This window comes from Vigna unguiculata, chromosome 4, assembly GCF_004118075.2.
Source record: "Vigna unguiculata cultivar IT97K-499-35 chromosome 4, ASM411807v1, whole genome shotgun sequence".
NCBI lineage: Eukaryota > Viridiplantae > Streptophyta > Magnoliopsida > Fabales > Fabaceae > Vigna > Vigna unguiculata.
The window spans coordinates 361,836-375,022 of NC_040282.1; the positions used below are offsets into that span (position 1 = coordinate 361,836).

The window sequence follows — 13,187 nt, forward strand, 5'->3', positions numbered from 1 at the left end:
TAAAATGCTCATTTTAAAAAACTTGATAGGGTGCATGAAGAAATTACGGGTGCAGAAAGTAAAAGCAATAGAGTTTTATAGTTTAAAATTTGAAAGGCCCGATCCCATTAAGAAACTGTTCAATGGTTTAAAACACTAGTCTAATAGACTAATACAATTATATTTTTAAGAAAATATGACCTATTAAACGTGTAAATCACGAGTAAAAATGACCAAAAAATAAAATAAAATAGTGAATAATTTAAAATTTTGTTTATATGTATTTGGTGAGTTTCCAATGTAATCTATTTGAGGAATGAATAGAATTAAGCCCTAAAATGAAGGGTGAGTTGAATGGTAAGAATTGAATGAAGTGCAAAATGGACGGTCACCGCATGCATGTCATCCTTTTAAAACTACATTCATTCCAAACTCTCACACACAAAAACCAGACACAACACAAAAACAACACAAAGGAACCAAACACAGAACCACTTAAACACACAAATAATGTCGTGGCAAACCTACGTAGATGAACACTTGATGTGTGACATCGATGGCACAGGCCACCATCTCACCGCAGCCGCCATCATCGGCCATGACGGCTCCGTTTGGGCTCAAAGTACTGCATTCCCTCAGGTCTGCATGCAACATCTCTAAAACCTACCTGTACTCATCTTTGTTTCAATGTTTTCTTATTTTTTTTATCGATAAATGTTAGTCGTTAGTTTCGATCTGGTTTGAATCATGATCCATTTCATGCTACATTTTCAGATTAAGTCTGATGAGATCAGTGGCATCATGAAAGATTTTGATGAACCTGGCTATCTTGCTCCTACCGGCCTCCACCTCTCCGGCACCAAATACATGGTAATCCAGGGAGAGCCGGGTGCTGTCATCCGTGGAAAGAAGGTATATTTTTTCACATCGACTAGAGATAAGACCAATTTATAATATATAAGCAGATGCAAAACTCATATGATAAATCGTGCTAAATCATATTATAAAAATGAATACAAATCTCATTTTACGATTTTATAGGATTGAGTTAGGTTTAAAATTCAATTCGTAGGTATAAGTTAATGTTATTGTGTTGGACAGGGATCTGGAGGAATCACCATTAAGAAAACTGGGCAAGCATTAGTGTTTGGAATGTACGATGAACCTGTTACTCCTGGACAGTGCAACATGGTTGTTGAGAGGTTGGGAGATTACCTTGTCGACCAGGGTCTGTAGAGACCAAAATTTTTTCAAATTTATTAATTTTTTTTTTCTTTGGGTATTGTAAGTTGTTATATTTACAATTATGATCTGCATTGTTTCAACCCCATGCATGTTGGGAGTTGTTGCAGACAATAAGCATATCAGAGTTAAGCACTTGTTCCTTCTTTGAATTTTTATATTTCATTACTTTCTTTCTTAATGCTGTTTTCTGCTTCTCTTAACTTGTATTCTATGGATTTTCACTAATTCTTGTTCCTATTATTTATACATATCTATGAACAAAGCATATGTTATATATATACTTTGCTATTAACTTTTTTTAAGAATGAAAAACTAAACATAAATTGATTCACTCACTTTAGAAATCAGTTTAAATTTGTACAATGAATGGATTTGTAGGTCAAATCAGTTGTTACTTAAAAATTAACAATAAATAAATGAAATAGTATATATTTAATTCGTGAAAATAAAATTAAAATCGTTTGCTTGACTTAATCAAATATGCTCAAATTGTTAGCCTAAATTTTAGAAGCTTAATATATAATCGATTGGAACAATCGTATTTTATTTTTTCGATATTAATTTTGAAAACATAGTTAACTTTTATTACAAATAATTTATTCCGATTTTGAAGTTGATTTTTTAACCTGAGTCATTTGATAACCTATTTTTAAGAGTAAATAATTATTTAAAAAATGAATTTTTATATTTGTAAAGAGAATGAAAAATAAAAAGATAGTAACAAAATGAATGTAACAAATTTTTTTATGTTAAAATTTCATTGTTGTTTTTCAACCTAACTTAATAATATTATTTTAGGATAAAGCTTTATATTGTTTTACCAGTACTATTTGTATTTTTGCGCAAAAGAAATAACATTTCACTTTGGTAATTTACGTGATTCTTTAATACAAATATTTATCCAAGTGAAACTTAATTTTAATTGAAAAGCATCATAAAACGTATATGTATGAAACTTACGTAAATTTTGTGCATTATATTTCTTCCGCCAAAGGTGTGAATGAACATTGAACTGAAAACAACAAGTACAAAAATATTTTAACCTTTGCAAATAATACTTAAGCCAAAATAGTGTATTCTCTAATTTGCTTTATATTTATCAAATATTGTAGATATAATATTTTATTAAAATTCTTTCATATTTCTTGAGATATTTATCATATCTTATTATTCTAGGATGTTCTAGGACGGCTTTCATAACTTGAACTATCATGTGTTCTTTTTAGAGCGTGAAACTCTGTCACAGTTTTGTTTTTAAAATGTGTCTCAGATGGTGGAAAGAGGAATGAGTATTTAAACTGCGTTTGACTCAACCTCTAAGCAATGTGAGATTTATTAGATGTACCAGAACACACACTACCCATAAAAATACAAACTAGTACGAAAATAATATTAATATATTTGGAATATTGAGTTCACTAATATTATTAAAATAATTTTGGACTTAATCGTTATGTATTGTATGTATCGAGATCTCAACATATAATATTTGGAGTATGTTTGACATGATTTTGGCTTGTAACAACTAACATGATTTTATTTCATATATGATTGAAATAATCTTAATCAATATCCACATTGAATCATTTTAGACAATCATCAATATTTATCCACATTATTTTGTGATCGAGATCACATCGATCTTGTTGGAATACAATAAGAAAAAAATTAAAAATTGAAGTATATTATTAACATCATTATACAAATTAATATGGGAATTATCTTTAAGTTTTTGACCTTAATTAACTATTGTTTGATAATGTTTTTCTAGTCGTGAGTGTGATAGAAGACATTGAAAATAAATATGCTTTTTTTTTTTGGGTTAAAAATATATGTTTGATGAACAAAGACTCTGTATGTAAAAAAATAACATTTTAAAAAGACTAAAACAAGAAATCGTCAGAACAAAAAAAAATCCACAAAATAAAAATGAGTTTTTATAAAAATTAAAAGTAAAATAAAACTATATTTTTTTAAAAAAAAATTAAGCTTTCTGGTAAATTTGAAATTTGATAACACATGCCCATACTTTTTCCTGCATTTGGGTTTTCTCCATTATTAATATATGATTGAAATTTTGAATGAACAAACACTTTGTTGTCCTTAAACGGTATTCTATCTACAGCATGAAACTTATTCATAAACAATTAATTAAAAACAAATAAAAATATAAAATACTTATTTTATTTTCGCGGCCACTTCATTTGAATTTATTCATACACTTTCTGCGCATACTTTCTTTATGCTCTGTGTGTGTAAGAGAGAAGAGAAACTGTGAATCACTCAATCGTGGATCCTAAAGCAGAAGAGAAGAAGAACAACGATATCAGTGAACAGTGAAGATGAAGACAAAGACGCCATTGAAGCAGCTGAAGCTCGCCGTTCCTGCTCAGAAAACCCCCATTACCTCTTTCCTGTACTTTAATTCCCTTTCCTTTTTCCTTTACCAACCCATTTCGTTTTCTTTGCATCTTCATTCAATTTATGAATAAAGTTCCCCTTTTTACTCTCACTCCCTCATTTTGTTGCTTCTCTATGTTCTGGGCATTTTGATAGTGTCTACGATGTGCTAGGGTAGACATGGGTCAGAGGATTCAAAGTTATATTTTCATAAATAGCTTTGTTTTTTGTAATTTTATCGTGATTTGAAAACCTGTTCAATTCAGGAACAAAAAAAGTGAAGAAAGTTCACATTTTGATTTCTATCATTAAAAAAAAATACTTTACTTCTGTTATGTGTTTGAAATTGAACGATTTGGTTTTGTCAAATTGGGATTAGGACTGCTAGTGGAACTTTCCATGATGGAGATCTACTGTTGAATCAGAAAGGGTTGCGTCTTATCTCTGAAGAAAAGGAATCACGGGTAGTTCTATCACTTTACATTCCTAGTGATTTCTAATTTTCATCCATTATGTTCTGCAGAATTTATATTGTGCATTATTACATGCCTCAATAAATGATGGAGTTCAATTTTGATTATGTTCCCTTCTACTTGTTTCCTCTTTGTATGCTCGCCCTGGTGTTGGGGTTGATGACGCTCAACCCCAAGAATCTTATATACAATTCAAAGACCAAAGGGTTATGAATTATGAGTACTTGTTGTTGATCCATGGAGAATCCTATTTGGCCCAGGTGTTTTTGGTGGCATTGCTTTTCGTAATCTTGGTGTTCTTGTTGCTTTGCTTTCCATTGACAAGGACAGTGCACAAGAGTATGCTTCCACTGTTTTTGGTTTATGGGAAATCAAAAAGTTGAAAAATGACTCTAACTCTGGTGGCTCAAACTCATCAATGGGAGGAATATACAAATACTTCTATTTGGGCCCATGCTGCACATTCTAATCTAATACTTTATCACCATTATGCAATTCACAGATTCATTTTTCTGTTTCTGTCTTTTTTTTCTCTCTATTTTGTGCTTCTAATATCTAAGCTTACAATTTACCTCTTTGAACAGCCATCTGACGGTAAGGAACTGGAATTTGACTTCACACTAGATGACCTTGAGACCATCAAAGTAATTGGAAAAGGCAGTGGTGGTGTGGTACAACTTGTTCGCCATAAGTGGGTTGGAAGATTGTTTGCTTTAAAGGTTGTCATGGGCATTTTTTTTAATACCTCTTATGCGTAGATTTGCGTGTATGGTTATTCTTTTCACAGTTTTTTTTGTTTACTCTTTCTTCATCTGATCTCTTGTTTTCTGTTTGACATAGTGATCTTGCACCTGTTATACATTGCCTTTTAAAACAAAGGCTATTGTGATGAAAATAATTTTCAATATTATGAATTGGGTTTTACCTTTCTCATGATTGGGAAATATCTTTGGACTTGTATTGCAGGTTATTCAGATGAATATACAAGAGGATATTCGAAAACAGATTGTTCAGGAACTGAAAATAAATCAAGCGTCACAGTGTCCACATGTTGTAGTTTGCTATCACTCGTTCTATCACAATGGAGTTATATCACTTGTGTTAGAATACATGGATCGTGGTTCTTTAGCAGATGTAATCAAACAAGTTAAAACAATTCTGGAACCATATCTTGCTGTGGTTTGTAAGCAGGTAAGCTAGACCATACTTCCATTTCTTGTTGAAATTGACAGCTTCTAGTCCTTGCAATAGTTGATGCCATGCTTTAACCATTCACATGCATATTTCAGGTATTGCAAGGTCTTGTTTATCTGCACAATGAAAGGCATGTAATACATAGAGACATTAAACCATCCAATCTGTTAGTTAATCACAAAGGGGAGGTGAAGATTACTGATTTTGGTGTTAGTGCTATGCTGGCAAGCTCAATGGGTCAAAGAGATACATTTGTTGGAACTTACAATTACATGTCGGTGTGTAACTTTCCTTATTCAACCATGTTCCATATTACCATAAACTGCTTGGCAGTTGTAATCAAATTTATGAACCTTCTCCTTTTCTCCATACCTTGCATCTACAAAATGCTTAACTTTGGTTTGTTTCTGTTAATTTCCTTGTTTAGCCAGAAAGAATCAGTGGGAGTACTTATGATTATAGCAGTGACATCTGGAGTTTGGGTATGGTAGTGCTTGAATGTGCCATAGGAAGGTTTCCTTATATTCAGTCCGAGGATCAGCAAAACTGGCCTAGTTTTTATGAGCTTCTGGCAGCAATTGTGGACAGCCCTCCACCTTCTGCTCCTCCTGATCAATTCTCCCCGGAGTTCTGTTCATTCGTGTCATCCTGGTGATTGTTTAGTTTTGTTCACTTCTTTTGTTTTAAGAGTTAAATATGTTTTTAGTCTCTGAATTTTGACGAAATACATTTTAGATTGATACATTTTAATCTTCAACCTTTAAAAATAAATGGATACAATCCTTTTAATCCAATTACGTTAATCAAATGCATTTACCGGTCGACATTGAAGCATAATATATCAAATGATGTAAATAACTCTAATGCTGCTATAAAATGTGTTTGACATGTAAAAAGTATTTAACGTAATTGGGTTAAAAGGATTATATCTATTCATTTATAAAGTTTGGGAACAAAAATATATCAAAGTTTTGTACAAAGACGAATTCTAATTTTGCGTCAAAGTTCAGGGACTAAAAACACCGTTGTAAGAACATAAAAAACAGAAGTTTAACAAGCCAAATTAACATACCACATTTATTATCTTTGCATGTTCGTGTGCCTTTAGTTAGTATTTGTAGGTTACTCTTCTGCAGTAGATACAGTTTGCCTTGTTTTGTTTCTAAGTTAATTCCTTGTTTTAATCACAGCATCCAAAAGGATCCTCGGGATAGATCAACATCCTTGGAGCTTCTGGTTAGTAACGTAATGCTGTTTTATTGTTTATCTTAGATTTTGTTACAAATCCTAATTGCTGATTCATCTAATTTCATGGCACTTCCAGAGTCACCCTTTCATAAAAAAGTTCGAAGACAAAGATCTTGATCTTGGAATTTTGGTTGGTAGCCTGGAACCTCCTGTAAATTTTCCCAGATAACTCTTATATTGTAGAGTGTAAAATTTGTGCTAGACAGCCATAACTCTTGGTTACAGCAAGGAAATTCTCATCAGTTATGCTATATTAGATACGAGTATACTGGTACTGGTATCATGACAGTTTTCTTAAAGCTGATATGTATAATAGTTGCTTCTTATTTGTTGTATTCAAAGGCTTGATCATTTTGTTTGATATTCTCTTTAGCTACGAAGACTAGCTTCTGACATAGATACATAACACAATCATTCATTCAACTACTGTGATAAATATAGGAAACTGTTTGATATAAAATCTATTTAGATATAAAGAGCATGAGATTTGAAAAGATGTTCAATTTGTATTTATGTATTCACTCTAAACACGATTGTTTGATATTCCTTTTCATGGCATTCTGATATCAAAACAACAACATTCAGTGGCATTAGACAAGTCTGAAGACTTCAAATCAATTATGATTCGGAGAGGATAAAATTTTGTTATGGGTTAGGTTCTAAATGTTTTTGTAGATTTTATGATGAAATGTAAAACTTTGTTATGGATATTTGAATGAATAATTTGATTTCCACATCTCAGAATCAAATTTTCCGAACGCGTATACAATCTTCACTCCAATATAATGAAGAGGTGTAGAAAGCAATTATGAATTGCAAAAGGTAAAAGGCCCAAGAAACAGTCAAAGCCTTTTTAGTTTTTATTTTCTTTCGATCATTCGATACAATATCACGTATTTTATTTTATCAGTTGTAAACAGTTTTTATTTCATTTTTTTTTAAATTTTTTTATTCTATGAATAAGTAATTAGCAACACTATAAAAGCTGAACTATTAAGTGAAGAAATTCAAATTAATAAATCTTTAAATTTTATTTTAGCAGTTTCATGCTGATTCTTCACCTTATGATTACGAATATTTTAGTCGTACAAATTTATTTATAAGAGGGAATATAAATGGTTTTTCCGGGGATACATATACTATGTTGACGAGGGTGACGCTTTTTAATACATAACTTTTAATTATAAATTTTATATTTTTTATTGTAGAATTTGTATAGTATCATCAATACCTAAGAACTAAACTTGTTTATCAAATTCCACTGTGTTTAACAATAAAGTGGTCAACTTTTAAATATTTATGACTTTGATTAATTGTTAAGTATAAAAAATATTTTCCGTTTCAAAATGTCTAGTGCAACGTATTATTATTAAAGATATAAGTGTTTTCTTTGTGAAAAGACATAATATTATTCGATTCTAATTTAGGTCTAATAAATCACAAATATTTTAAGACAACAAACAAATAAAAGTAGTGAGTTAACCTCGTACTAAAATGAAAATACATAAAAAAATATTTTGTGTTACAGTGAATGTTTACTTCTTCTATGTAATAAAAGAGACTTGATAAATAATTGAGATACCTTGAACAAATAGCTAAAAGTGCATTTCTTTACCAAATCCTTAAATAAAGCTATGTCAATTCTGAAAGATTTGTCTAAGCGATCCATCTTTAACTGAAATCAAGTAAATGCACACAACCCAATAAAAAGATAAATACATTGAGTTATTTGGATGTTGCACGAAGAAGAAACGAACATTTATCAATGCTATAGTGCATTAAATGCATTCATCATTAAAAAATTCTTAAGACAACATAAAGACATTTAGATATAAAGCTACTCAACCACCAAAAATGATTTTTACAAAAACTATTTTTTTTAAAGTCTATATAAAGCTTTTCAAGAAGAAGAAGAAAATGAGATACTTCATTGTATACTAAAAAACACTATTTAAACTTCTGGTAAATAAAAACTTCAAAATAGAACATTCATCTTGTTTAAATAGTAAGTTAGAGGAGAGCATTAATCCTACATACATCTTGAAACAATCAATTCTTAGTATTAACCAATTGATCACCCTTGATCACTTTACACACAAATATCCATCTTAGTCAAGAGTGATTATTTGGCAAAAAATACTCGTCATTAGACAGAAATGACTATTGTTCAAAGAATGTTTGTATAACCCAGAATGGGCTTCAAAGTGACTGGTGAAAGTGAGAAATGGCTTGTGAAAGTATACTCAATTAAGTTAAAAGTGGTTTGATAAAAGACTACTTGAATGATTTCACTCAAATGTGAGTAAGAGTCAAAAAATACTTAATACTTGATTTAATAAAGAATAACTTGTTCGGAGAGTACTCAAGATGTTAGTCAAAAGTGACTTCGAATCCAAACAATAGTTAATAAATTTATTAAGATTGATTACGAGCCCAAACAATACGTAAAATGTTAGTCAACTAGTTCAAAGAATATTGAGATTATGTTTTACACTATTAGTTTGCCTGATGAAATTGTTCTGATACATCCAATAATTTTAAATCACTTAAAAGTTGAGGTTAAAAATAATTTAAATACAACTTCCTCCTTCAATCCTCTAAGACGGTTTGTAAAGATAAAACTAGAAAAGAATTAAAAACAGAACTAGAAAGAAATTGTATATTATTAAGTATTTGATTATTTTGAACCTATACTATCATATGAACTCAATTAATTTATTGAGATGTATGATTGAAGTTTTTAAATATTAATTTTATTTTAATAATAAAAACTAATTGCTTAAGCAGACCTAATCTTCAACGAATGGTGTGAAGTTTTTGAATGATGCTAATTATAATGAGAGAATGGTCAATTGTGAATTTAGAATGAGGTGACTTTCCACTATTGCTTTAATGAAATGGGTCAAAATTTTGATTAATTAATGAAATAATTAATGTGGGTTGTGTGGGTGTGTTGCAGTTTTGGAAGGAAAGAGAATGTGAATGGATGGGATGAGTGGTGACAAGCAACCAATGAGGGGACCAAACGAAACGTTTCCAATTGAATCAGTGAACGTTCTCTGTTGATTCATTCAATCTGTGGATTAAAACAGTGTCATAATCTCATCACTCGTGGACACAGATAAGAGTTTGAAAATTCATTAATTATTTCATTTTCAATCATTCATTTATTTAGTCGATTAAACCTATAGTATTACGATTTTTAAAAGTTTCGGGTATACTTTAAAAAGAAATCAAATCATTACATAATTCATGTCAATATTGTATGATATAATGAATATAATCTCAGTAAAAGAAAATCATTTTTTCTTTTGTAAGAAACTCTATGTCTCTTGACTTTTCTTTAGTTAAATCTAGGAATGAATTTTGGGATCACAAAGTAGATTTGGCTTGAAAGATCGGTTCGCATGTTGGTTGAAAAAATGTGGGACGGATTGATATATTGAATTCGCTAATCTGCAAGTCCAACTGCATAATTTATAATCTATATGGGTCAGAGGCGGGACGAGGCGGATTGGCTCGTGTCCCGCAAAAAATAAAAAATAAATTTGTATTTGTGTATTTTAGTTACTTTCCTTTTGAATTTCGGTATGGACGTTCCAAATTCTTATATGAGTGGAAAAGACAAGTGTTACGTATTATTAAATGTGCTAAAATTTAAATAATTTATCGTGCCTGCCAAAGTACGAATATGGATATGATGCAAATGTTAGATTATCAATTTATCATTCAACTCTCCAAAATTTCTACTTAATTTTGTAAATTTGTTAAAGTTTTCGAGCTTGTTGAACATTAAAAACTTTATCATAAGAATTTAAGGAAAAAAAGCGAACCGGTCGGCGAGTCCCATGAACCAAAACATATACGAGACAAGTCAAACTTTTCAACTCGTATTTTCAATGCAGGACAGATCAGCCCAACCTACATTTTTCGGGCCAAATGTGAGACGAGTCTAAATGAGCCAGACGAGTTCGCATTGTCATCCTTACTAAATATATGGCATAAGTTAGAAAAAATGGTTTTTTTTTTCTCTTCCAAGGACGATCTTGATTGATTATTTAGTGTTCTTATACATTTAATAGTTTTATACCGACTAAAATTTCAGACTAGATAAAATTTGAACTTTTTTTTATCTTAAACATGATCGAAATTACTTAAGACTCCCACATACGAAACTTCAGTAAAATACTATAAACAGATGAACCTTGCACATGTATTTCATCTGAGTTAAATTTGTTAAGAATTTCACCCTATTAAAGAACTCATAGTAAAAGAAAAAAGAAAATCTCCATTTTGTAGAGGTTATCTAAATTCTTGGAAGAAGAAACACAATAAAAAATATGGCATGTGTAGCCTAGTTGGAAGTGGCACCAAAATGATGAGATAAAATAATGATGTGGTGAGAGTTTAATTGGCCATATCCAAACACAATGGCATGATGACTCGTGAGTTGTGACCAAGTCAAATCTCCTTATCTTCCTCACTCACAACAAACATATCCTCTTTCTCACATGTTATATCCTTCTCGTACCAATCCAGCTCATTCTAATATATAACCTTAGATCTTGTCTTGTCATTGCCAAAAAGATTCATATAATATTCTTTTTTATAGGTTAAAATACATGTATCTCTTCACAAGAAAAAAAAAATGTAGATCTCTTTAGTTTGTAAAAAAACCAACTAAAAGTGTTTTTGATAATATGTTTTATAACCATTATTAATATCTAGTCTTATGTTCGAGATGTATTAGGGATGATAATATAAACCTGGTTTGCAGGCTCGTAAAATTCCACGACCCACACGGGTTCACCCACATAAAAAAAAAACTTACACATGTGTATATCAGTTACCTTTTTTATGGACTCTTGCATTAATGTTTCGTTCCATATCCTAATATGATTGAAAAAGACAAGTATTATGTATTTTTTAATGTGCTAAAATTTAAACAATACATAGTGTATGTCATAGTACGAATATGAATATGATGAAAATGTTGAATTATCAATTTATCATCTAACTCCCTAAAGTCTTTGCTTAATTTTGTAAACTTCATAAAGTTTTCCAATTTTTTGAACATTGAAAGTTTTATCATAAAGATTAAAAAAAAAAGTGGACTGTACAAACCAACCTACATTGCGCGGGTCAAATGCAGATTGAGCCTAACAAACGAGCCATCTACATTGCCACCACTAATATATATATATATATATATATATATATATATATATATATATATATATATATATATATATATATATATATATAAATGAATCTTATCCCATATCTAAATTTTAAAAAATTGATTTAAATTTAAATTCCATTTGAAAACAAATATTATTACAAATGAACACAAAATTATGCAAATATTATAATATACTAAACATTTTTGTGTGAAAAGAGTAGAAGTGAAAGCAACAATTATTCCAAATATAACTAGTCAAAATGGGTCTAATAGTGGAGAGTTGAGATAATGTATGAAAAAATATAGAGGTAGATGCATGAATGGATGAGGAATGAATGCAACACCTTCAAACCAATTGTTAAGTGCCGACACATTCCAATCCCATCAATTTTCCTCCACTTACGTGGCTTCAATATCTTGGCAAGCAACATACGACAACAACAATTTTTTTTAAAAGAAATACTTTTTTAAATACAATTCCTTTCATGTCACCATAAAGTGGAAGTTACAATTTATTTTTAATGTTTCAAATGTTATCCTTCTAACTAAAAATAATGAATATAATTATTTTAATTAGCACGGTCAAGTTTTTCTTAAGTATTAAACAATAATCTAAGCTTGTATTTAAGTTAAAATGTGTTAAATGGTATAAGTATTTTAAATATTAATGTAAAACTTTGTTTAACATGTCAAAAATAAATTAACACATTCACAAATAGGTTAAGAATAATTTTATTTATTTACTTTTTAAAGTTAAAAAATGAAACTATATCCAAATTTAGAAGATAACATATTCTAATTTTTTGTATAAATTTAAAGAGTATAAATATATTTAATAAAACATTAACAATTAATCATTACATCTTCATGTCACCATATCAGATATAGATATGTTACCGTAAAAAAAAAAGACAAATTAAATTAGAATTTTTAACCTGCCAACTCGCTCTGACTCAACTCGCTTAGCCCATCCTGACAAAAGAAAATTAAAAAAAACTTGAAAAATAAAGCAAAGTGATGAGACCGAATTCCAATATACAACTCTTTTTTAAAAGAAAAAAATTATTTTGACACTACCATTTTCAAATAACTACTATTTAACACCGACTTTTCTTAATAAAATATTATTATTTAAATAAAATATTAATTTATATAAGTATTAAATGGGAGTATCGATGTCAAACTATTACCATCCTTTTTAAAAAACCAACAAACTGAACCTAAATTGCTTTTTTACGAATAAAAACAGAACAAACCAAAGTAGTTAAACTAGTCCGTTTTACCACTTAGGAACATGTGACATATTCTACCAATGACACTTTTTTTTTAGGAAAATAATATTTTAACTACTAAATTTTGACAACTTTCTCTTGTAATCTTAGGTGACATCTTTTAATTAGTTTTTCATTCTTTCATTTTTTTTTATTTTTAATATTTTAAAATCACTTAAAAGATGATATCATGTT

At 29.7% G+C, this 13,187-nt stretch overlaps 2 protein-coding genes across 2 annotated transcripts; both read left to right on the forward strand.

Moving 5' to 3' along the window:
• The first annotated feature begins 435 nt into the window (after nt 1–435).
• LOC114182674 (profilin-4-like) lies at nt 436–1,459 on the forward strand. The gene is made up of 3 exons (XM_028069588.1): nt 436–618; nt 754–891; nt 1,081–1,459. The coding sequence occupies exons 1-3, from the start codon at nt 490–492 to the stop codon at nt 1,213–1,215; spliced, it is 402 nt and encodes a 133-aa protein (XP_027925389.1). The 5' UTR covers nt 436–489; the 3' UTR covers nt 1,216–1,459.
• A 2,107-nt stretch (nt 1,460–3,566) lies between these two features.
• On the forward strand, nt 3,567–6,898 carry LOC114181467 (mitogen-activated protein kinase kinase 6). Its single transcript, XM_028067933.1, has 8 exons — nt 3,567–3,640; nt 4,004–4,088; nt 4,682–4,816; nt 5,064–5,288; nt 5,387–5,569; nt 5,719–5,942; nt 6,482–6,527; nt 6,616–6,898. Exons 1-8 carry the CDS (start codon nt 3,567–3,569, stop codon nt 6,706–6,708), a joined length of 1,065 nt encoding a protein of 354 aa, XP_027923734.1. The 3' UTR covers nt 6,709–6,898.
• Nucleotides 6,899–13,187: the final 6,289 nt, after the last annotated feature.

Coding starts and splice junctions, on each gene's coding strand:
- LOC114181467 (XM_028067933.1), top strand. CDS start 3,567: ATGAAGACAAAGACGCCATTGAAGCAGCTGAAGCTCGCCGTTCCTGCT. Junction 5,289..5,386: donor TTGCTGTGGTTTGTAAGCAG/GTAAGCTAGACC, acceptor TGCATATTTCAG/GTATTGCAAGGTCTTGTTTA. Junction 5,943..6,481: donor TGTTCATTCGTGTCATCCTG/GTGATTGTTTAG, acceptor TTTTAATCACAG/CATCCAAAAGGATCCTCGGG.
- LOC114182674 (XM_028069588.1), top strand. CDS start 490: ATGTCGTGGCAAACCTACGTAGATGAACACTTGATGTGTGACATCGAT. Junction 619..753: donor AAAGTACTGCATTCCCTCAG/GTCTGCATGCAA, acceptor CTACATTTTCAG/ATTAAGTCTGATGAGATCAG. Junction 892..1,080: donor CTGTCATCCGTGGAAAGAAG/GTATATTTTTTC, acceptor TGTGTTGGACAG/GGATCTGGAGGAATCACCAT.